The 24681-nt window shown below is 42.4% G+C and overlaps 2 protein-coding genes across 4 annotated transcripts in view; one reads left to right on the plus strand and one right to left on the minus strand.

Annotated features, from left to right (window-relative positions):
• LOC122553002 (retinol dehydrogenase 13-like) overlaps positions 1–21073 on the minus strand; it is a 92967-nt gene extending 71894 nt beyond the window's left edge. Inside the window, exon 1 of one of the 2 annotated variants that reach the window (XM_043696392.1) lies at positions 20870–21073. The gene's annotated coding sequence lies outside the window, so the exon portion shown is untranslated. The remainder of the gene's footprint in view (positions 1–20869) is intronic. The other variant, XM_043696388.1, reaches the window with a different exon arrangement.
• A 170-nt stretch (positions 21074–21243) lies between these two features.
• LOC122553001 (son of sevenless homolog 1) overlaps positions 21244–24681 on the plus strand; it is a 299123-nt gene continuing 295685 nt past the window's right edge. For both annotated transcript variants that reach the window (XM_043696383.1, XM_043696384.1), the window contains exon 1: positions 21244–22016. In XM_043696383.1, coding sequence (XP_043552318.1) covers positions 21930–22016 — 87 coding nt within the window. In that variant the 5' untranslated portion in view covers positions 21244–21929. The remainder of the gene's footprint in view (positions 22017–24681) is intronic.

Raw genomic sequence — 24681 nt, forward strand, 5'->3', positions numbered from 1 at the left:
CCAACCCTTGTTCTTCTACTGGCAGAAGCTGCAGATTTGGAGATGCTGTCAGAGGAACCTTGGTGAGTAAACTGCAGTGCAGCTTGTAGATAATATACACTGCTGCCACAGCACCTCGGTGGTGAAGGGAGTCCCAGTCTTGCAAGCTGCTTTGTCCTGGATGGTGTCAAGTTTTGTGGAACTGCATCCATCCAGGCACTGTGAGTATTCCACCATAGTCTATACATGTTCCTTGTAGATGGTGAACAGGCATTGGGGTAACAGGAGATGAATTGCTTTTCACAGAATTCCTAGCCTCTGACCTGCTATTGCTACAATATTTATTTGGCTGGTCCAGTTTAGTTTCTGGTAATCCCCAGGATGTTCATAGATGGGGTTTCAGCAATGGTGGTAGCATTGAATGTCAAGGGGCAATGGTTAAATTCTCCTTTGTTAGAGATAGTCATTGTGTGGCACTTGTGTGTGCAGATGTTACTTGCCACTTATCATCCCAAGCCTGGATACTGTCTAGATCTTGCTGCAAATGAACAAAAACTGCTTCAGTATCTGAGATATTGGTGCTGAATATTATACAATCATTCATGAACAACCCACTTCTGACCTTAAGATAGAGGGAAGGTCATTGATGAAGCAACTGAGGATCTCATGCAGTTATGAACTGGAGCAGATAATTGACCTCCAGCAATTACAAACAACTTCATTTATGACTTCAACCAGCTATTTAGATACATTTAGATACAATTAGATATCCTAATTTTGGCAAGTTAAGAATCTGAGAAGTGTTGACAATAAAATATAGTGCTGCAACAATGATTAAAGAAGAGGAAGTATCTTGAACCAAAAATATTTCTGTACACTTTACTTCCTCTATATGACTTGGATGTTTCTTCCAAATGATGAATAATTTTTGAATTGATAATTAATGTGTTGCTCAGTCATCAAAATTGAAACTGAGTCTTGTTCTTATAATATAAATTCAGAATGCTGAAAAACAATAACAAATAGCTAAAATTTCAGGAACATTTGCCAGGTTCACTAGTACCCAAAAAGAAAGGAAGGAAAAGTTAATATGTACATTGGAAATTCTTTATGCTCTTTCAGGTATCTTTTTTCCTTTGCTGTTCTTCAACTGGAGAAAAGCAGATGTAATAGACCTAAGTACTGAATTTCTATAGCTGTCCAGAAAGATTTCTTTCAAATTTTATTTTCTTATTTAGAAGTAACTTGGAAATGCCACTTATAATGGGTTTCTGCAGAAAATGGAAAAAACTCTCTGTATTGGAAAAGGGGGCACTTGTGACATGATGTGAATAGAGGAAGCAGCAACTGTGAGTATTCCACCATAGTCTTTACATGTTCCTTTAGACATTGGTGCTTCACTCAAGGTGTGAAATCCCTGAAACTGTCAATGCTAATTAAATTAGAGTGACGATCCATAATGTCAAAGTGGCCCCCATACATGTGCAGATGCTGCCAGTGATGTCACCTGGCTCCAACAGGCCACTGATGTCACCACACCAAGATATATTTGCACATGCTCACTAACATCACCGAGTGCAAATGAGTGGGCTTGGGCTAGGGGGCATGTGGAGGGAGGAGGGTGAAGCTTATTCAGTGGAACCTCCCCACCCCAGGGCTGCATGGCCATCACTCCTTCACCATGCTCACTTTATAATCCAGCACCTCCATCCATTGCATAGCCCAGAGAGGGACCCGCCTCCTACAGCCAGGAGACCATGCCTGGGGATGGGACAGCTGCTGTGCCTGTTCCTCGCTGTCACCTTTTGGTTCTGTCCTTATTACTGCTAAAGATGGAGTGATCCACCTTCTTTACCAAGTTCATGTCACTGTCCATAGATCGCAATTGGAATGATGCAGCTACTCAGGCTTCACTGTTGCAGCTGCCCTTCAAAGACCTCACAATCTGATTCACACTCAATACAAAATATGGTTCAGGCCACCAAGTCCTGGATTCCTCTTCTTTGATTTAGATTAGATTAGATTACAGTGTGGAAACAGGCCCTTCGGCCCAACAAGTCCACACCGACCCGCCGAAGCGCAACCCACCCATACCCCTACATTTACCCCTTTTAATCTAACACTACGGGCAATTTAGCATGGCCAATTCACCTAACCTGCACATCTTTGTGACTGTGGGAGGAAACCGGAGCACCCGGAGGAAACCCACACAGACACGGGGAGAATGTGCAAACTCTACACAGTCAGTCGCCTGAGTCGGGAATTGAACCCGGGTCTCTGGCGCTGTGAGGCAGCAGTTCTAACCACTGTGCCACCGTGCCGCCCACTTGTTATACACACTTCGTGTAGCACCATCTTTGAGACAGACTGATCTGAACTTTTCTTATTTTAAAGGCAAGTGCCAGGCATTTCATTCTAGATGCAATTCAATTGGTCAAACTACCAACCTTGATGCAAATCACACTTTAATCATATACTATAGTTAAAATACAACAAAAGAAAGAAGAAATTGGAATAACAAGTCTGTTGGAAAATTTAGCAGAATAGTAGATTATTTAACTATTAAATAATAACTGTTTCAAAATAGTAACATTCCATCAACACACCCTTGGCAAAGACAAATTCGACAAAATAGATTGTGTCACTGGCAATTTTCCAGTCCAGGAGCAAAACACATCAAGGGGAAACTCTGAGAAAGGAGAGAGACGCACTGCAGCTTCCAAACCCAACTTCAAGACCCCAGCAATTTAGGAGCTTGGCCCCACCCATTCAGACTGCTTCTATTGTTCCAATTTAAAAAAATAAACAAGTCCTCACAAGCTGTTTACTTTATTGGCTTTGGAACAGACCGCTTTGCATTTCTGTCTCAATGGCCGAGTGGTATAATCACGAGACTATTAATCCAGAAATTCAGCTAATGTTTAGGGACCTGTGTTCAAATCCTGCCATGGCAAATAGTGGAATTTGAATTCAATTAAGAGGGTCTATTAATGACCATGATTGTTATAAAAACCCATCTGCTTCACTAACGTCCTTTAGGGAAGGATATCTGTCATCCTTACGTGGTTCTGGCCTACATGTTACTCCTGGCCCACCACAATGGGTCTCTGGATAATGCAGGGTGGGCAATAAATACTGACCCACATTCCACAACTGAATTTTAAACAAAATTATCTTATGGTGGCACGAGTATCTCTTGGAACTGCTTCACTTCCTGTTACTGCAGTTACTTGGATTATTTTTATCACTTTTTATATCTTCCAAAATCTATCTTTGACTCCACCCATCTTTTATCCACAAGCTTTCCTCAGCAAAATTGTTTGAAAGCACAGTATTTGATGTCATGTTGATAATACCCACCACTATTTTACCAACTCACTAAACTCTTCAACTGTTGCTAAATTAGCAGATTGCTAATTTGACATAAATTACTGGTTGAGTAGAAACTTCCTCCAAAAATGTTTGGAAGACAAAAACTATTGTTTTCTGTCCCTGCTCCAAACTCCATTCAATGACATACCAACTCCATCCCTCTGGCAACTGTCCAAGACTAAACTAGATTGTTTGCAACCTTGGTCTTGTATATCAGATTTGTGCTGTTACTATGATGTGCATTTAAAACACTATTATCATCTAACATTACTCCTATCTCAGATCATCTGCTGCTGAAATTCTCATTCAAACTTTGTTACTTCAGGATTTGACTATTTCAGTAAATTCTTAGCTTATCTCTCATATTCTGTCTTAATTAAACTGACATAATTAAGAATTAAACTTGAAGCAATCCAAAACTCTGCTGTCCATACCCTAACTCACACTAAGTCTGATTCACCCACTATTCGTATGCTTGCTAATCTACTTCAACTGGTGATCAAATAACAACTTGATTTTTAAATTCTCATCCTTGTTTTGAAGTGACTCCATGGCCTTTTTCTTCCCTAACTGTGTAATCTTGTCCAACTGTACAACATTCCAAAATATCTGCACTCTTCCAATTTTAGTTTCTTGTGTTTCTCCAAGTTTAATTATTAGCAGCCGTGCCTCAGTGCCCTGAGTTCTGGAATATCAGCCCCCCCCCCTTTCCTCTTCAGCACACTTTCCTCCTTAGGATGCCCCAGAAAACCTACCTCATGTACATGGTAACTTATGCAGAAAATGTGAGCACGGTTCTAAATAGGTATTTTGTCTCTGTCTCTCTAGAATGGTGGATAAACCTCAAGGATTGTGTGAACTGCATTACAGGTTGTTAAAGGAAGCCAAAGAAGAAATATTAGATGTTCCAAGGAAGTCAGTCCCTCTATATTTACCTTTTCATACGCCCAACACTGTGGTAAGATTTACATGTATAATTATTTGGCCCATCCTTTGCAGCCTTTTTTGAATAATGGTACAACATTTAGAGACCTCCAATCCTCTGGTACTTTGCCTACATCTAGTACTGAATTACTGGAATCAATATTGAGAAATAGGATTAATTGTTAGTTGGAGAGGTATAGATTAATCACTGATAATTAGCATGATTTTATTGAGGGAAGGTCTTTGAATTCCAAAATTAACCAAATATTTTGAGCAATTAACAAGGAGGATTGATGAGATTCGTGCAGTGGACGTTGTCCACATGGACTTTAGTAAGGTATTGGCATACTGTTATTTGGCAGTTTATTAAGTGAAATAATTTTAGGGTCTGAACTCTTTTATATCCCAGCCCCCTACCCCACACATCAGACGTTGTTATCACAAAGTCTGCCATTACACACTACCTGTTTTTAGGCACTAACAGTCTCTATTAACAACCACTCACTGTCTGGACAGATCATTATCCACTCGTTTGTGTGTCCAACTATACTCTCTCTTTGGGCTCTATCCCCATCTATTGTTTACTCCTTACTCTCTCCCTCCACCCTATCGTCTGCATATAAACCAGTATTTTCCTAGCTACCATCATTTCTGAGGAAGGGTCACTGGATTCGAAATGTCAACTCTGATTTCTTCTCACAGATCCTGCCAGACATACTAAGTTTTTCCAGCAACTTCTGTTTTTGTTTCTGATTTACAGTATCTGCAGTTCTTTTGGTTTTTATGGAATATGGTGAATTGAAAGTAAAATTGGCTCAGTGACAGGAAATATAAGGTAATGCTTGACATTTTTAGGAATGGAAAAATTGCCAGTGATGTTTCACAGGGTTCAGTTTTTGGTTATTTGCTGATTGTGGTACATATTAAAGATTCGAATAAACGTAGATGGTATGATCAGGAAACAACTCGGAGAAAGTGAGGACTGCAGATGCTGGAGATTAGAGTCCAAATGTGTGGCGCTGGAAAAGCATAGCAGGTCAGGCAGCATCCGAGGAGCAAGAGAATCAACATTTGATTGGGCGGCACGGTGGCACAGTGGTTAGCACTGCTGCCTCACAGCGCCAGAGACCCGGATTCAATTCCCGCCTCAAGCGACTGACTGTGTGGAGTTTGCACGTTCTCCCCGTGTCTGCGTGGGTTTCCTCCGGGTGCTCCGGTTTCCTCCCACAGTCCAAAAATGTGCAGAGTCAGGTGAATTGGCCATACTAAATTGCCCGTAGTGTTAGATTAAAAGGGGTAAATGTAGGGGTATGGGTGGGTTTCGCTTCGGCGGGTCGGTGTGGACTTGTTGGGCCGAAGGGCCTGTTTCCACACTGTAATCTAATCTAATCTAATCTAATTTTGGGCATAAGCCCTTCATCAGGAATGTGTGGCGGTGGGGGAGGGAGGGGATGGGTTGGGGAGGAAGGTAGCTTGGAAGGTGATAGGTAGATGCACTTGGGGGGTGATGGTAGTAGAGTGGAGCAGATAGGTGGGAAGAAAAATGGACAGGTGGGACAGTTCAAGAGGGTGGTGCTGAGCTGGAGGGTTGGATGAAGAGGATGGTTGTCAACTGCAGGAAGATGTCAATAATTTGGTTGAGCTGGCAGAAAAGTGACAAATGGAATTCAATCTGAAGAAGTGTAAAGTTATGCAGTTGGGAAAGGCAAACAAATCAATGTGTTCTGGTGCAACTTGACAAACCACCAGAAGACCCAGGTACAAGTTACAATCATTTATTCCAGTTAACTCAAAAACACCCAGTTTTAAACAGTCTAAGACAGTACTCAGCAAAGTCAAAAACACTCATTCTTTATACACCTTAAGTCACACATACATACATCAGTGTTTCCTGTGAAGAAGGACATGGAAGCTAAAGAATGTAGGGAAGTAGATGGTGACATCTTGAAAAATATCTATATTACAGAGAAGGAAGTGTTGATGTCTTGAAACACATAAAGGTGGATAAATCCCCAGGATCTGATCAGGTGTACCCTAGAACTCTGTGGGAAGCTAGGGAAGTGATTGCTGGGCCTCTTGCTGAGATATTTGTATCATCGAGAGTCAGAAGTGAGGTGCTGGAAGACTGGTGGTTGGCGAACGTGGTACCACTATTCAAGATAGGTGGTAAGGACAAGCCAGGGAACTATCGACTGGTGAGCCTGATGTCGGTGGTGAGCAAGTTGTTGGAGGGAATCCTGAGGGACAAGATTTACATGTATTTGGAAAGGCAAGGACTGATCAGGGATAGTCAACATGGTTTTGTATGTGGGAAATCATGTCTCACAAACTTGATTGAGTTTTTTGAAAAAGTAACAAAGAGGATTAATGAGGGTAGAGTGGTGGACATGATCTTTATTGACTTTAGTAAGGCGTTCGACAAGGTTCTCCTTGGGAGACTGGTTGGCAAGGTTAGATCTCATGGAATACAGGGAGAACTATCCATTTGGATACAGAACTGGCTCAAAGGTAGAAGACAGAGGGTGGTGGTGGAGGGTTGTTTTTCAGACTGAAGGACTGTGACCAGTGGAGTGCCACAAGAATCGGTGCTGTGTCCACTACTTTTCATCATTTATATAAATGATTTGGATGTGAACATAGGAGGTATAGTTAGTAAGTTTGCAGATGAGACCAAAATTGGAGGTGCAGTGGACAGCAAAGAAGGTTACCTCAGATTACAATGGGATTTTGATCAGATGGGCCAATGGGCTGAGGAGTGGCAGATGGAGGCTAATTTAGATAAATGTGAGGTGTTGCATTTTGGGAAAGCAAATATTGGCAGAACTTGTACACTTAATGGTAAAGTCCTGGGGAGTGTTGCTGAACAAAGAGACCTTGGAATGCAGGTTGATAGCTCCTTGAAAGTGGAGTCGCAGGTAGATAAGATAGTGAGGAAGACGCTTGGTAAGCTTTCCTTTATTGGTTAGAGTATTGAGTAGAGGAGTTGGGAGGTCATGTTGCGGCTGTACAGGATGTTGGTTAGGCCACTTTTGGAATATTGCATGCAATTCTGGTCTCCTTCCTATCGGAAGGATGTTGTGAAACTTCAAAGCGTTCAGAAAATATTTGCAAGGATGTTGTCAGGGTTGCACGGTTTGAGCTACAGGGAGAGGCTGAACAGGCTGGGGCTGTTTTTCCTGGAGTGTCGGAGGCTGAGGGGTGACCTTATACAGGTTTATAAAATCATGAAGCGCATGGATAGGATAAATAGACAAAGTCTTTTACCTGGGGTGGGGAAGTCCAAAACTAGAGGGCATAGGTTTAGGATGAGAGGAGAAAGACATAAAAGATACCTAAGAGGCAACTTTTCCACACAGAAGGTGGTGCATGTATGAAATGAGCCGCTGGGGGAAGTGGTGGAACCTGGTACAATTGCAACATTTAAAAGGCATTTGGATGCGTATTTGAATAGGAAGGGTTTGGAGGGATAGGGGCCAGATGCTGGCAAGTGGAACTAGATCAGGTTGGGATCTGTGATCGGCATGGACGAGTCAGACTGAAGGGTCTGTTTCCATGCTGTACATCTCTATGACTCGATGACATATCTTGGTCAATTCTAGTCTTGTCAATTTACAATCACATGTTAAATTGATGTCTTGGCATCAATTCACTTAGTTCCTCTGCTCCATACATCAGGCACTACACTTTATCCATCCAAGGACACACCCATCCTTATCTCGGTGATTATGCAGTCTGGACTGTGTCCTTGTTTTTATTATCTAGTCTTTGTCCTGGCCCTCTGCCCTAGTCTAATTCTTTATCTTTCTAGACTACTTTTGCTCATTTTTTTTCTGCTATTTTCTGCTTACAACTTGTTTTACTGAAAGACACTTCGAACTAAAACCATTCAATCATTTCAGTCCCCCCTTTTAATTCTTTCCAATCCCAAAATATCCAACTTTGCGTTGTTGCCTTTCTCCCTTTATACTCTGCTGCCCATGAATCCTGGCCAAGCTTCAAGCTAAGAATTGGAAATGATTATACCATCTCTACAGGCTCTGTAACATGGGCTCTTTCCTTATCTGTCGAGCCACCACATTCCCCAAATCCCATATTCCTTGCCATCTTTTGTGTGTCCTCCTTTGTGGGTAAAGCAAATAGATTAAGTACACAACCAGTACTAATTGGGTGATAACCAAAATATGGGATGTGATCCTAATTGATGTGTTTCTGTACATTCTACCTCCAACGTCACAAGCTATTCCCACCAGGTGGTGGTGTCTGTTTCCTCTTTAGCATCAGCCAATGTCGAGTGCCCAAGTGAACTTAGTGTCTAATATGTCCTGTGCACATGCTGGGCCTCACTTCAGTCAACAATGGGATTTCATTGGAGAAATAGCTCAGAATCTGTTTCAGGTTTTTAATACTTTCTGTCACCTCTCAGTTAATTGTTTTTCTCCTGGAGATTTTCACCAGTTCTACCTTTCCCACACCATCTAATACCTGTGGATAATATAGGACTACTACAGGACATGATTGATTGTTCACACATTAGTACTTTTCTTGTGATGTGATAATGCAATATCTCTTTGTACAGACATAGGTTACAGAGATTGGTTCCATTGCAGACTATATAGCATCCACTGCGTAATTAGCTATTGCATAAGATCTGCACCTTCTTTCTTTTGTGTCATATATCAGATGTGAACTCACTACCGAAGAATTTACTATACTGCAAATGTCTGAATGGCAGTTATCACATCACCGTCTATTTCTACGGCATGAGGTACAGTACCTTGTAATAAAACCCCATAAATATACCAATATTTGCTACTCCATGTTAAGCCCCTGTGCTGACAATCAGGCCTGGTACCATGACTGGTTAAAAAGATATGCATGTTTGTATACAAAGAGATATTGCATCAGCCTTGCAACTTTTTCTCCGATTTTCCCATGTTTGTTCAAGTTCCCATGATCCAAAGATGCTTGAGATGTCATTCCTGACTGCAGAGTCCAAGAGATTTTTCTCTACATTAATCAACCTGTTAGTGGTCCATATATGACTCTCTAATACATTGCCCAAGCTCTGAATTATCCATATCAGCTTGGTTAACTCTCTTGTTAACATTCCTAGTTTGCTGACCTGGTCACTAAACTATTTAGGCATGCAGACCATTCTTGGGCTTCACAATTAAATGTTTCTGCCCAGTTATAGTCAAGTATGCAGCAGTCAAACTGTCATCATCATACTTGTTGGCGTATTGGAGAAGGATCCAAGTGTTACTGGAGTTCAGTCTGTAAACTTTCAGCATAGAACAGCAACCTCATTACTCATTCCTTCTCCTTCCATTTTCCTCAAAGTTAAGGAAACTGTTACAAGTCATGCACAGGAGCTGGTTTACCAGAAGGTTAAGCTGCCCATGGTCCAGGCAGAAAGCAGTTCCATTGTACATTAACAGTCATTTATTGACAGGTACTCAAGAATTACTGGTGAGTCAGATAGTTAGTATCCCCACAATATATATGTAAATGTCATTAACATGATTCAAGTTCTTCTGTGACTAATTATTCTGAAAAACATCAATCAGTTTATGACTTGCTTCAATTGCAACTCGTGCTTCCAGCACTCCTTCCTTTTCGTATCTACACATCCATAAGTATTTCGAAGTATTATCTCATAAGGTTTTATCCACTTCAAGGCAAAACCTGATTTTTCAGTTCACATTCACCATCACCTTCCCCCACACTGCTTAACCAACCTGCTCCATTCCCACCTCTAGTTCCATGTTATGTATGATTTGTTGATCACAAAATTGTCTTAATCCATGCAGCTGCTTGCACAGCTCTTTCACAAACTGATTAACTTTCTCTCTCATGGGCATTGCTTCCTCAATACCAAGCAGTTTACCCAGCAGTCTTATTGTCCATCCTGTCGTTAACTCATATGAAGTAAATCTGGTTACCTTGCTGGGTGTTGTCCTGCTTTCTGAGCCTCAGTTTTGATGGGTGACTGTTTTCTTGGGGAATGTTCTGACTCTGACACATGAACTGATGTAATCTTGACCCTTGCCTGCAGGTTTGCCAGAACAATCTGCCCCACCAACAATGGCATTCTCATGGGTCAGTCTCTGTTTTGCTCAGCACAGTTAGTTTTAAAGGAATTCATAGGGGTACTGTCTATTTTGAAAGATCCTGCATTATTATCTTGCCATCTCAAGGACTAATTCATGTTTGTTTTATTCAAAGATCCATGGCAAGGCCTTCCTCCTGTCACTTTACATACCCATATCTGGAGAGGGATCATTAGCCCACCCACTTTGAAGGGTGGGTCTCACTCATCTTTGCTCTCAGATATGGTACCCCCTGTTCCATGCATAATGGTATCATGTAATGTTATTTGCAAATCCAGATCTGTAATTGGGATAAATGCCACAGTTTTTATTAATATACTGAACTGTCATCCTCCCCCAGATCTGTCAGTAAACGTGAGGTCTCCCGTGGTGCAAGGGCCAGTGTAATCTATTCATTCCCTACTAAGCTTCTGAACAGGCTCTGTGTGCTGTCAGAAACTTCTGTTTTTGGACATTATAGGATATTTGCCTAATATCCTGTCCTTCTTTTGTCTCTTCTGGTGTGCGACCATCATTCCTTCTGTAGTTGGTCTTCCTGCCATTTGTACAGCAGTACTAGCCTATCCTTTCTTTAGGAGTTGGCAGTCTTGTGCAAAGAGATATTGGCTGCCACATCACAATAATAGCCCTTTTTGAGGATTTACAACTGCCACTAACCCTATCTTACCCCTGGTTTGGTGGGTCATCACATGATATCAATATACTTTCCACCCACCAATACCCTGTGGTGTTCTGAACTGAATCCTTTATTTAAGAACTTTTGAATATTTCATCATCATTCTTGGGATGTTCCTGCCTGAGAGCTGTACATAAGTTTCCCACTTTTGTTCAATGTGATTGAAAATCCCTGCAGTGCAAAAATAGGCCATTTGGCCCATTGAATCTGCACCAACCGTCTGAAGAGAATTCCACCCAGACCCAGACCCAGACCCAGACCCCAGACTCTCCCCATATTCTTGCATTTCCCATGGCCAATCCACTTAACCTGCACATTTTAGGTCTGTGGAAAGAAACTGGAGCATCTTGTTGAAACCCACACATTCACAGGGAGAATATGCAAACCCCACATAGACAGTTGCCCAAGGCTGAAATCAAACCTGTGTCTCTGGTATTGTGAGGGAGCAGTACTAAGCAGTGAGCTAACTACGATGACCGACTATTACCGGGAGTCCAAAATCAGAGGGCATGGGTTTAAGTTGAGAGAGAAAGGATTTAAAAAAGGGGTAACTTTCTCATACAGAGGGTTTGCATGTACAGATCAAGCTGCCAGAGGAAGTGGTGGAGGTAGGTACAATTATGACATTTAAAAGGTATCTGGATAGGTTTATGAATAGGAATAGTTTAGAGGAATATGGGTCAAATGTTAGCAAATGGGACTAAGTCAGATTGGGATGTCCAGTCAGCGAGGATGAGTTGGACCAAAGGATCTGTTTCCATGCCATATGACTCTATGACTCGATCTACTACTGACTCCCGAGAGCTCTGTGGGAAGCAGGGGAAGTGAATGCTGGACCCCTTGCTGAGATATTTATCTCATCGATAGTGAGGTGCCGGAAGACGAGAGGTTGGCTAACATGTGCCACTGTTTAAAAAGGGTGATAAGGACAAGCCAGGGAACTATCGACCAGTGAGCCTGATGTCAGTGGTGGGCAAGTTGTTGGAAGGAATCCTGAGGGACAGGATGTACATGTATTTGGAAAGGCAAGGATTGATTAGGGATAGTCAACATGGCTTTGTGCATGGGAAACCATGTCTCATAAACTTGATTGAGTTTTTTGAAGAAGTAACAGAGAGGATTGATGAGGGCAGAGCGGTGGACGTGGTCGATATGGACTTCAGTAAGGCGTCGACAAGGTTCCCCATGGGAGACTGGTTGGTCAGGTTAAATCTCATGGAATACAGGGAGAACTAGCCATTTGGATACAGAACTGGCTCAAAGGTAGAAGACAGAGGGTGGTGGTGGAGGGTTGTTTTTCAGACTGGAGACCTGTGACCAGTGGAGTGCTACAAGAATTGGTGCTAGGTCCACTACTTTTCGTCATTTATATAAATGATTTGGATGTGAGCATAAGAGGTATAGTTAGGAAGTTTGCAGAAGACACCAAAATTGGAGGTGTAGTGGACAGTGAAGAAGGTTACCTCTGAGTACAACGGAATCTTGTTCAGATGTGCCAATGGGCTGAGGAGTGGCAGATGGCGTTTAATTTAGATAAATGCGTTTTGGAAAGCAAATCTTAGCAGGACTTATACACTGCATGGTAAGGTCCTCAGGAGTGCTGCTTAACAAGGAGACCTTGGAGTGCAGGTTCATAGCTCCTTGAAAGTAGAGCAGCAGGTATATAGGATAGTGAAGAAGGCGTTTGATCAGAGTACTGAGTACAGGAATTGGGAGGTCACGTTGCAGTTGTACAGGACATTGGTTAGGCCACTTATGGAATATTGCACGCAATTCTGATTTCCTTTGTATTGGAAGGATGTTGTGAAACTTGAAAGGGTTCAGAAAAGATTTAGAAGGATGTTGCCAGGGTTGGAGGATTTGAGCTATAGGGAAAGGTTGAATAGGCTGGTGTTGTTTTCCCTGGTACGTAGGGGGCTGAGGTATGACCTTATAAGATTTATAAAATCATGAAGCGCATGGATAGGATAAATAGACACCCTGGGGTGCGGAGTCTAGAATTCAAGGGCATAGGTTTAGGGTGAGAGAGGAAGATATGAAAGAGACCTAAGGGACAACGTTTTCATCCAAAGGGTGGTACGTGTATGGAATGATCTGCCAGAGGTGGAGGCTAGTACAATTGCAACATTTTAATAAAAAGGCATTTGGATGGGTATATGAATAGGAAGGGGTTTGGAGGGATATGGACAGGGTGCTGGCAGGTGGGACTAGATTGGGTTTAGATATCTGCTTGGCAATGACGAGTTGGACCGAAGGGTCTGTTTCCATGATGTACATCTCTATGACTCACACTTCTTTTGGCAGATGGACATTACATATGCCCATTTAGGCTCTCCTTTCAGAGCTTTAATCATACTGTTCATGAGAACCACCTATTCATGTGGCGGACTTTGTCTTTTCCATCTCAGCCCACTCCCCTGTTTTGAAGTCATCAGGAATTGTGTTCCACCAATCTGATTGACAGTTAGCTTTTATAAGGTGCATCTTTGGGAGTGCATGGAATTTCCTAAATTTAGTTCAGATCTCATGACTGTTGATCCAAGGCTTGAGCTGGGACAGTTCCTTGCATAGCATGTGCTTCTCGCCTGGAATAAAGAGGATATTCAGTCACAAAGTCTGTATCTTCCCCTTATTCTTCACTAGCAACCCACTCACCCTTAAGTTTCCTTCTTTTCAACTTAGTTTTTCAGTTGTTATAGTCATGTGGGCTAACGTTTTCTCAAATGATGATGCTGTGGGAGTCATGCTTTCATATGGGGTGGTTCTTTTCCATATTTGGCCGCTTCCACTTCTAAACTTCCCCAATCAATTTCCTCCTCCTTGTCAGTGATGGGCAACAGTGCTGCCACCAGCTGATCTTTTTTTCCTTAAGCGTTCTAATTTATTCACCTGCACAGTTATAAATAAAAAGTGTTAATTATTACGTTTTTTGTTCCTTTGCCTTATTTTGGCTTATCCATCAACTTTTCTGTTCCTTGGTGTCCCTTTGAGGTTCCACTCATTCTTCTGCATTTTCTTAATTATCTTTTTCTGGTGCTCGATAATGAAACTTGGAGAGTTCTATGGACCCCATCAAGGTCCACAGAACCCTTTGGCTCCTTCCTGTCTCCAAAAAATATCTTTTGTCTTTCTTTCCAACCTTTGCCCACATATATGATGTTTGTTTACCAACTTGTGTGTCTTTGGCTCATACAGTTCTGTTAAAGCTTTTTGGAGTCTGACCTTTCTGTATGGCATTGGCTTCCTAACCTGCCAGTGCAGTTCTGCCTCCTTACTCTGTGCCCCTGTTCTGAGTACACCTTTAGATACTTTGGATCTCACCCACAATGATCCAATGAGGCTAATCGTTCTACCGCGGGGTGGTAAATCAAATCTTGTTTTTACATTCATTCACGGGATTTAGGTGTCACTGGTTGGGCCAGCATGTATTGCCCATCTGTAGTTGCCCTTGAAAACGTGGTGGCGAGTTGTCTCACTTCGGTACCGTGTATCCTGGAATGCTAAGCTACCAATCCTGCCCCCTCTCTCAGTGACAGCAATGACATCATGGCCCAATGTTTACGCCCTCAACTCATTTGCCTTGTTTGTCAGACTTCTTTCATTAAAATAAATACCATGCCAAACTCCCTTGTGCCTGAACCGGCAATAATTTCGATGCCTTTCTTACTCACTTGCTATCTCATCTCATTTTGGCTTTGCAACTCGACTTGCAGAATATTCTTTCAGGATCTACTCACCTGGCAAAAGCATCAGCAAATTTCCCAGAAGGATCCTGGTACCAGGCTATTTTAGCTGCAACCCTTGTACTGGTCCCATTCTCCCAGAAATCTGAAGGCCTCCCTCTTACACCATCTCTGCAGCCACACATTCATCTGGACTAACGCATTTCTGTTCTCACAACCACATAGAGATTGCTCGTTATTGGGTCCTACTTTTTATATCTACTTCCTAGCTTGCTAAATTCTGCCTGAATGACATCATCCCTTTTTCTACATCATCCCTTATTGGTACCATTGTGTGTCACAGTATCCATCTGTTTGCCCTCCCCCTTCAGGATGCCCTGCAGCTGTGCACTGACATCCTTGACCCTGGCACTAGGGAGGCAACATACCATCCTGAAGTCTTTCTGCAGCTGCAGAAATACTTGTCTGTTCCCCTTACAAGTGAAACCCCAACCATTATCGTCCTGCCTTTCTTTTTCCTCCCCTCATGTGCAGCAGACCCACTCACATACCATGAAGGTTCACACTGATTTCCCATGTGCAGTTATCTTCTCTGATGGTATGTAAACTGAATATCTATTAAAAATGGAGATGAGCAAAAGACACCCCTGGAGTACCTGCCTTCCTCTACTCTGTTTGGTGGTCATTCTTTCTTCCCCTGCAGTGTGACCACCTCACTGATAGTGCTGTCCACGACATACTCAACATTGTTGCTGGACACACTTCCTACTTATGTGGCCACGAGGGGCAACTAGAGCTTCCATGATTTGACACATAGCACAGAAGCAGCATATCACAAGTGCAAGCTCTGCTGCCACGACTTGCCATAAGCTTTTCAGTTACTTCCCTTCTTTAAAGTATTAATTATAGATTTACAGAGTATAGGAACACTATACACTTACTTCCCTTACAGTAACTTTACTTCCCTTACTGTACTTTGCTTAATTATACTACTTTATTATATTGAATCTGACTTTTGCCTATTCTTGTGGTTTCTCAGTTAATCTCTTCTTAAAAAAAAATCCACCGCTTCTCTGTGATGTCACTGTTTGACTTGTTTTCCCAACCAATAAACCCTGAAGCTGCAACTATTAAATCCACTTACCATGTTGCTGCCTCCCTTGCTCTGCTGAGTTGAAGCTGATGTTCTGGAACTAAAATGACTGACCTTTAATAACCACAACCATCCATCTTTGTGCCAGGCTTGATTCCAATCAAAGGAGAATTTTCTTCATGATTCTCATTGCCTCCAGTTTTGCTCAGGTTCCTTGATGTCATTCTCAGACAAATACAGTCCTGATGTCAAGGGCAGTCACTTTCACCACACGTCTGGAATTCAGCTCTTTTGTCAATGATTGAACCAAATTTGTAATGGGCTCAGGAGCTTAGTGGGTCTCACAGAACCCAAACTTGGTCTCAGTGTTATTGCTAAGTGAGTGTTGCTTGGTCACACTGTTGAAAACATCTTGACAATAAAAAGGAAAACAAGAAATATGTAACAGGTATAAAGGGAGCAAAACAATGGAGGAGTATAGAAAGTGCAGAGTGGGAGTTCAAGCAAGTAGGACAACAAAGAGAGGGTTTGAAAAAATGCTGATGGGCAAGATGAGGGAGAATCCCAAGATATTCTACAAGCATATCAAGGGAAGAGAATAACTAAGGAAAGAGTAGGGCCTATTAGGGACCAAGGAGAAACTATGCGTGAAACTGCAGGACATATGTAGAGTGTTAAATTAAAACTTCACTTCTGTTTTTATTCGGGAGGAGGAGGCTGTTCGTACAGAATTTGAGAATGCTAAACAGAAGTCCTGGCATCAGTTGAAAATTCGACTTTAGAGTAATGTCAGCAGGGAAACAGACCCTTCAGCCCAACATATCCATGCCGACCAGGTTTTCTCAGCTGTACTAGTCCCATTTGCCTGCGTTTAGCGCATATCCCTCGAAACTGTGATGTTCTTGAGCAGATAGATATAAGAACCAAGGAGCTATTGGAGGTTTTGGCAGATTTAAAGCGGTGATATCTCAATGTCCAGATGAGTTGTATCCCATGCTGCTATGGGAGATGAGGGAGGAAATTGCCCTGACCCAAATTTTCAAATCTCTGGCCACAGGGGAGGTACCTAATGTCTTGAGGATAGCTAATGTTTTCTAATAACAAGGGTGGTAGAAAAAGGTGAAGGAACTATAGACCAATGAGTTTAGCATCAGTGATAGGGAACCTATTGGAGAAAACTGTGAAGGACAAAATTAAACTCTGTTTTGAGAGACAAGTTTTGATCAGAGATAGTCAACATACTTTGTCAGAGGGAGGTCATGCCTAACAAATCTAGTGGAACTTTTTGAGGAGGTGACCACGTTTTTTGGGTGAGAGTAAGGCAGTTAATGTAATTTATTTGAATTTCAGCAAAGTCGTTGACAAGGTCCCACTTGGAAAGCTGATAAAGGCAAAAATCTTGTGGGATCCAGGGTAATTTGGCAAGTTGGATCCAAAATTGGGTGTGTGACAGGAGACAATGAGCAGTGGTGAAAGGCTGTTCATGTGACTGGAGCCTGGTGTGTAGTGGTATACCACAGGGATCAGTGGTTATTGTGTGTAATGTTCATAAAGATGTAGATGAAAATTTGGGGGTGAGTGGGGATGAAAAGTTAGATTGCAGATGTCACAAAAGTTGGCTGGGTAGTTCATAGTGACGAGGAAGGTGTCAGGTTGTAGGAGGATATGTATGGATTGGTCAGATGGGCAGATCAGTGACATATAATTTAATCCTGATAAATGTGAGGTGATGCACTTTGGCAGAAAGTGGCAGGACAGGTTAAGGGGGTATTTAAGAAGGTATACAGGATACTTATCTTTTTCAGTCATGATACAGAGGTCATGTTCGAAATATATGGAACTTTGGTTGGGCTACAGCTGAAGTACTGCATGCAGTTATTGGTCACCACGCTACAGGTAGGATGTGATTGCACTGGAGCGGGTACAAAGGAGATTGATCAGGATATTGCCTGGGATGGAGCTATTAAGAGAGGCTGGATAAGACACTGTTTTCTTTGGAGCAGAGAAAGTTGAAAGGGGATTTGATAAGGTGGATAAGATTATGACGGCCATGGACAGGGTGAATAAAAAGCAGCTTTTCTCCTTAGTCTTAGGATCAATATCATGGGGGCATAATTTTAAAGTGAAAGGCAGGAGATTTAGTGGTGATTTGAGGAAAACATTTTCACCCAGAGGGCAGTGGGGGTCCAGAATGCACTGAATTGAGGTGGGGAAATCTCACAACATTAAAAAAGTATTGGGATGAGCACATTAGGTGTCATAACATTCAAGGCTATGGGCTTAGTGTGGGAAAATGGGGCTCGTAGTATAACTTTGGCAGTACAGACTCAATGAGCCAGTTCTATGACTGTCCATCACTTTGTTAATGATTGAGGGTAGACTGATGGGGACAGAAATTAATTGGATTGGATTTGTCCTGCTTTTCGAGTACAGGACACATGTGGGCGAATTTCCACATCATCAGGGAAAAACCAGTATTGCAGCTGTACTGGGTTTAAACTAGCTCAGCAGGGGGATGGGAACCTGTGGTGTAGTTCCAGTGCTCAGGAAGATGTGAGTAGGGAGGACATAGACAGGATTTCACATGGACAGTCACAGGATTGTGCTGGCAGACAGCAAGCTGGTTTGAAGTGTGAGTACTTTAACGTCAGGAGTATCCGGAATAAGGTAAGTGAGCTTGCAACATGGACAGGTACCTGGGACTTCGAACGTTGTGGCCATTTCAGATACATGGATGGAGCAGGGTCAGGAATGGATGTTGCAGGTTCCAGGGTTTAGATCTTTCATTAAGATCAGGGAAGGTGGTAAAAGAGAGGGAGATGTGGCTTTGTTAATCATGGACAGTATAATGGTGGCTGAAAGAACTTTTGACGAGGACTCGTCTACGGAGGTGTTATGGGCTGAGGTTAGAAACAGAGAGGAGAGGTCACACTGCTGGGAATTTTTTATAGGCTTCTGCAAATTTCCAGGGATGTGGAGAGAGGATTGGCAAAACAATTCTGGGTAGGAATGAAAGGAACAGGGTGGTCATTATGGGGGACTTTTAACTTCCCCAACATTGACCGGAAATGCTATAACTCTAGTACATCGGATGCATCAGTTTTTGTCCAATGTGTGCAGGAGGATGTCCTGACAGTATGTCGAAGGGCTGACAAGATGGGAGGCTACACTGGATCTGGTACTTGGTAACGAACCAGGCCAGGCATTTGATTTAGTGGTAGGTGAGCACTTTGGAGAGAGTGACCATTATAATGAGGGGGCATAGCTGCAAATTGAGGGGTGATAGATTTAAGACACAGATGTCAGAGGCAGGTCCTTTACTCAGAGAGTGTTAAGGGCGTGGAATGCCCTGCCTGCCAGTGTAGTTAACTCAGCCACATCAGGGGCATTTAAATGGTCCTTGGATAAGGATATGGATGATGATAGGATAGTGTAGGGGAATGGGCTTAGATTAGTTCACAGGTTGGCACAACATCGAGGGCCGAAGGGCCTGTTCTGTGCTGTATTGTTCTATGTTCTATAACAGCTAGGCTTGGGGTGCAACAAGTTCTGCAGCATATCTTCAGTATTATTGCCAGAATGTTGTCAGGGCCCATTGACTGCCTTTCTTGACATCACATGGAGTGAACTGCATTGGCTGAAGACTGGCATCTCTCATACTGGGGACCTCTGGAGGAGTACAAGATGGATCATCCACTTGGTACTACTGGCTGAAGACTGTTGCAAAATACTGCAGCCTTACTAAAATATATTTATCAGTTTGGAGGCCTGGTCCCAGCAATGTTACACAATACCTTGCCAACGAGGCCAAGATTGCAGTGGTGCAAGCTGACAAACTACCAGAATCAATGTTACAATTCTTATTCAAGGGTACACAGAGGAATCCAGTTTTAGGCAGTTTAAGAAAGTCCTCTGCAAAGCCAGAAATACCCATTTTCTTTATACACCTTAAATTACATAAACATAGCATTACTCAATTCTCATCTTGTCAAAATGCTAAACAGGAGTCCTGGCATCAGTTGAAAGTTCGACTTTAGAGTCATATAGCAGGCGAACAGACCCTTCAGCCCAACTTGTCCCTGCTGATCTGGTTTCCTAAACTGAACTATTCCATTTGCCTGCGTTTAGCCCGTATCCCTCTCAACCATTCCCATCCATGCACCTCTCCAATGTCTTTTAAATGTTGTAATTGTACTCACGTCTACCACTTCCTCTGGCAGATTGTTCCATACACGCACTACACTCTGTGAAAACATTACCCCTCAGGTCCCTTTTAAATGTTTATCCTCTCACTTTAAGTCTATGCCCTTTTGTTTTGAATCCCGTACACTGGGGATAAGGCCTTGGCTATTCACTTTATTCATGCTTCTCATGACTTTATAAAACCTCCATAAGGTCACCCTTCAGTCTCCTATGCCCCATGGCAAAAATGTCTCAGCCTCCTTATAACTGAAACCCTCCAGTCTAAGTAACATTCTTGTAACTCTTTTTTGCACCCTTTCCAGTTTAAGAACATCCTTCCACAGCAGGGCAGCCAGAATTGTACACAGTATTCCGAATGTGGTCTGACCAATGTCTTGTACAGCTGTAACATGACATCCCATCTCCTGTACTCAGTGCTCTGACCGATGAAGGCAAGCATGCCAAACACCTATTTCACCATCCTGTCTACCTGTTATGCCACATTCAAGGAACTATGTATCTGCACCCCTCGGTCTCTGTCTGACAACACTCCCCAGTGCTGTATCATTAACTGTGTAAGCCCCGCTGGTTTGTGTTAGCAAATGCCATACCTCACATTTATCTGCATTCAAGTCCATCTGCCATTCCTCAACCCACTGGCCCAGTTGATCAAGATCCCATTGTGCTTAGAAAATCTTCTTCACTGTTCCACTAAACCATCAATTTTGGTGTCATCCACTAACTTACTAATTCTGCCTCCTATATTCTCGTCCACGTCGTTTATAGTTCACCTAGTTGCTGCAGTACGTCCGTCAGGAAATGTTCTTTGACCATCCAAGCCCTCCTTTACCTGGTTTGTGTTGCCTTCGGTCCGTTAGATCATCTCAACAATAATAATATCCGGAGCAAAGCTAGAGAAAACATCAATATTCAGGAGTCCTGCTGTTAGCTGACGTATTTGTATTTTAAGTTTTTTTTTAATGAATCGGTCCAAAGGATCGTTCGCTCAGTAAAACCACACTCAATGAAACTATGAACGTGAATAAACTTGCTGCAATTGCAATCAAGAATGAACTCTGTTTCCCAGAATGCACGGAACACGGCAGCGTAAACAGGGCAATCTTTTCTCCTGTTCCTTTTCCGTGTTGGGTTGAGAAAGAAAATGCGGCCCCCTGCCTATCCGGCCGCATGCGCAGACGTTTGAAGCTCTCAAGTTTGAAGAACACACGGGATATTTTTGTTATATTTATCGTTAGAAGGGGTGACTTGTTTCTCCTTTTTTAAAATTATTCTCGGCCAGTATTTGACGCCTCGGGGGTTGGCTCTCAATATGTAATCGTGGGCGTTCACACCAGTGAAAAGGGAGTTTCAAAGGGGGGGGGGGGGGGTTGTGGAAGAGAGACAAATCGAAATTTGTGTGTGTATATAGGTCAGCTGGCGACTGGCTCCCCCCGCCTCGATCCAGGGCGACCGTTGAATTTTCGCCTCGAGATCGCGCCGTCTTACTCTTGCGGCCCCCACCCCCCTCGTCTCGAGCCTGAGCCGTTGGTTGGCTGCCGTGTCCAGCGTCTCCCCGTTTGCTTTGCAGCCGAATGGTGTCCCCGGCGTGCGAGAGAGGTGAACGCGAGCACCAGCGACGACAGCAAAAGGGGCTGGTGGGGGTAACAAAAAAGGGAAAGGGGAACGATCACTTTGAAACTTTTGGGGAGGGAGGAGGGGTGGTGGGGGGGGGCTGTGCGGATAAGAAGCTGTCGGCGAACGCTTTAGAAGTCGGACAGGGAGCAAAAGGCGGAGGAAGAGAATAATTTCAAGATCGGTCCTAGGAGTGGCGATCGAAGAAGAAAACGTCCAATCTTCTTACTGACTGGAAAAAGGCTGCGGGTGCGCGTCCGGGGGCCGGAGGCTGTACCATGCAGCAGCCACAACAACAGTACGATTTCTTCAGTGAGGACAATGCACCCAAATGGCGGGGTCTACTCGTCGCTGCTCTACGGAAGGTAAAAGTTATTTTGAAGCTCCAGTATGTGTTTATATTTGAATTATGAATTTGCGAGATTTATTGTAATTTTTTTTCCAAGAAATTCGAGGCTTGACGTATCGAACCATGGACCTGATGTTTTTGATATTTTAGAGGTGCAGTGAAGGATGCTAAAATGCCGTTTTACAGGCATTTTATATTAAATCAGTTAAATATTTCAGTAATAGGAACGGAGAACTTGTGAAAGGAACATGTTTCCTCTACCGTTGTCAACTGGTTTGACAAATAAGTTTGTTAATTTGGTGAATTTGACTTTTTTGAATCGTATTTTGCTGATTATGATATGACATTCTGTTCGGAAGCAACTTTTATTGTGTGCATACGATTTTTTGCTATTGGTTATCGCAGTTATTAGCTTTCGACATATTAAACCATAATTAAGTGAAGTTTTACCTGATATGTTTTGATCTTCTTCCCCCTTGTGGTTACTGTGTTGCAAATGACTTTGGGGTCGGGGTATTTTGGAATCAGTTGCAACATGGTGCATGTTCATCATGTGGTTTTTGCTTATGGGGTTTTGGACAGTGAACAGAATGAAAGTGAATGCGAGACTGAGATTTCAAGTTTCAAGCCTGTGTGCTGCTTTTAGTGAAAGGTTCGATTGAAGGCAAATTGTGGACTTTGTGACGTAAAAGGTAGCCTGATACCTGGAAGGGATTATTGGGCAAGTGAGATAGAATTGTCAACAATTTTGGTCAAGTAAATCTCGATTTTGAAAAAAAGAATGGAAATGACCAAGTATCTTCAGGATAAGCTTGATTCTTTTTTTTAATTTAAATCGGAAGAACTCTGGATGTTGGAAATCAGAAACAAAGACAGAAATTAATGGAAATGCTGAGGTTTGGCAGCATCTGTGGAGAGAAATCAGAGTTAACGTTTCAGGTCCAGTGATCCTTTGTCAGAACTGCTGAGCTTTTCCAGAAATTTAATGCTTGGTTGTCCTGACTCTGGTGAAGTTTTGTGAATTTTAAAAAAATATTAGTACTAGTAGTTTTTTGTGATTTCTGAAACACTCAAGTAAAATATCTGATCTAACTTAACAAATCACCATCTTTTCAGAGTGGGGAACACTTTGGAATATTGTAATTATTTGTCAGATAAGTAGAAAAAGCTGTACATTGATAAGACCATAAGACATAGTAGCAGAAATTATGCCATTCAGCCCACTGAATCTGCTCTGCCATTCAATCATGATTGATAAGCTTCTCAACCCCATTCTCCTGCTTTCTCCCCATTACCTTTATTCTCCTTGACAATAAAGAAATCTATCTATCTCCATCTTAAATATACTCTGACCTGACTCCATAGACCTCTGGGACAATGAATTTCATAGATTCGTGACTCTGGCTGAAGAAGTTTCTTTTTTACCTCCGTTTTAAAAGATCTTCCCTTTACTCTCAGGCTGTGCCCTCTGGTCCTAGTCTCTCCTACCAGTGGAAACATCTTCTGAGCATCTCCTCTGTTCAGGCCATTGAAAGATACAGAATACTCAATTAATCCCCCCCTCATCCTTTTAAACTCCATTGAGTAAAGACCCTGAGTTCTCAAACATTCCTCATGTTAAGCTTTGCATTCCTGGGACCATTCCCATAAAGATTGTAGAAAGCAGTTGTGTAATTAATTGCTATGAAAATAACTAAATATAAAGAACACAATTATTGCGTTGCTGCCATCGTAATACTTGATTATGCTGGATTCCAAGGTGGACCAGAAAGCCTGAGGACCTCTTCGGATATTGTGGACCAAACTGATGGTCTGAAAGAATAATTAGCGTGATTGGTGTAATTGTAAAAAAGGCTAACTTTTTGGCTTATTAAACAATAGAACTTCAATACTGTAGCTGATGCTGCATGTGGATGTACTTTGGGTTATAAACTGTTGCAAGGGGGAAGTCTCTCACCTGTTGTATCCAATTTAGACAAATAAAATGATGGGCTCCAGTATGTCCATTCTTGTCTTTTACCAAGCAGTGAGTCTGCATTTTAATCATCTGGGAAGTGAATTACCAAATAGTTTCTGGACCAACTGACACTATTAATTTTGTAAATAATTTTTCAAAACATGTTAAAATACTTGGATCTTACTGGAAATTGGAGGAATTTTCTCACTTTGGTTTCCAACAGAAATAGTTTTGAATTAAGATTTTTGCTATTCCCTTGTGAGACATAGGTGTTACTGGCTAGCATGTATTGCCTGTTCCTAATTGCCCTTGAGAGGGTGGTGATGAGCTGCCTTTTTGAACTGCTGCAGTCCATGTGCTGTAGGTTGATCCATGATGCCATAAAGGAGGGAATTCCAGGATTTTGACCCAGCAACCGTGAAGGAACAAATATAGTTCAGTCATGATAGTGAGTGCCTTGGAGGATAACTGCAGGTTCTGGTTGTCCCATGTATCTGCTGCCCTTGTACTTTTCTAGTTGGAAGTGATCATGGGTTTGGAAGATACTGTTTCATGATTTTTGCATTTCTGCAGTTCAGTTTGTAGATAGTAGCAGCATTGTGTACTGAGCATCACTGATTTGAGGGAGTGGATGTTTCTGATGTGCTGGCAATCAAGTGTGCTGCTTTGTCCTGGATGGCGTCGAGCTGCTTCATTGTTGTTGGAGCTGCACCTGTCCATGCTC

The sequence above is a fragment of the Chiloscyllium plagiosum genome, chromosome 9 (genome assembly GCF_004010195.1).
Source record: "Chiloscyllium plagiosum isolate BGI_BamShark_2017 chromosome 9, ASM401019v2, whole genome shotgun sequence".
NCBI classification, from domain to species: domain Eukaryota; kingdom Metazoa; phylum Chordata; class Chondrichthyes; order Orectolobiformes; family Hemiscylliidae; genus Chiloscyllium; species Chiloscyllium plagiosum.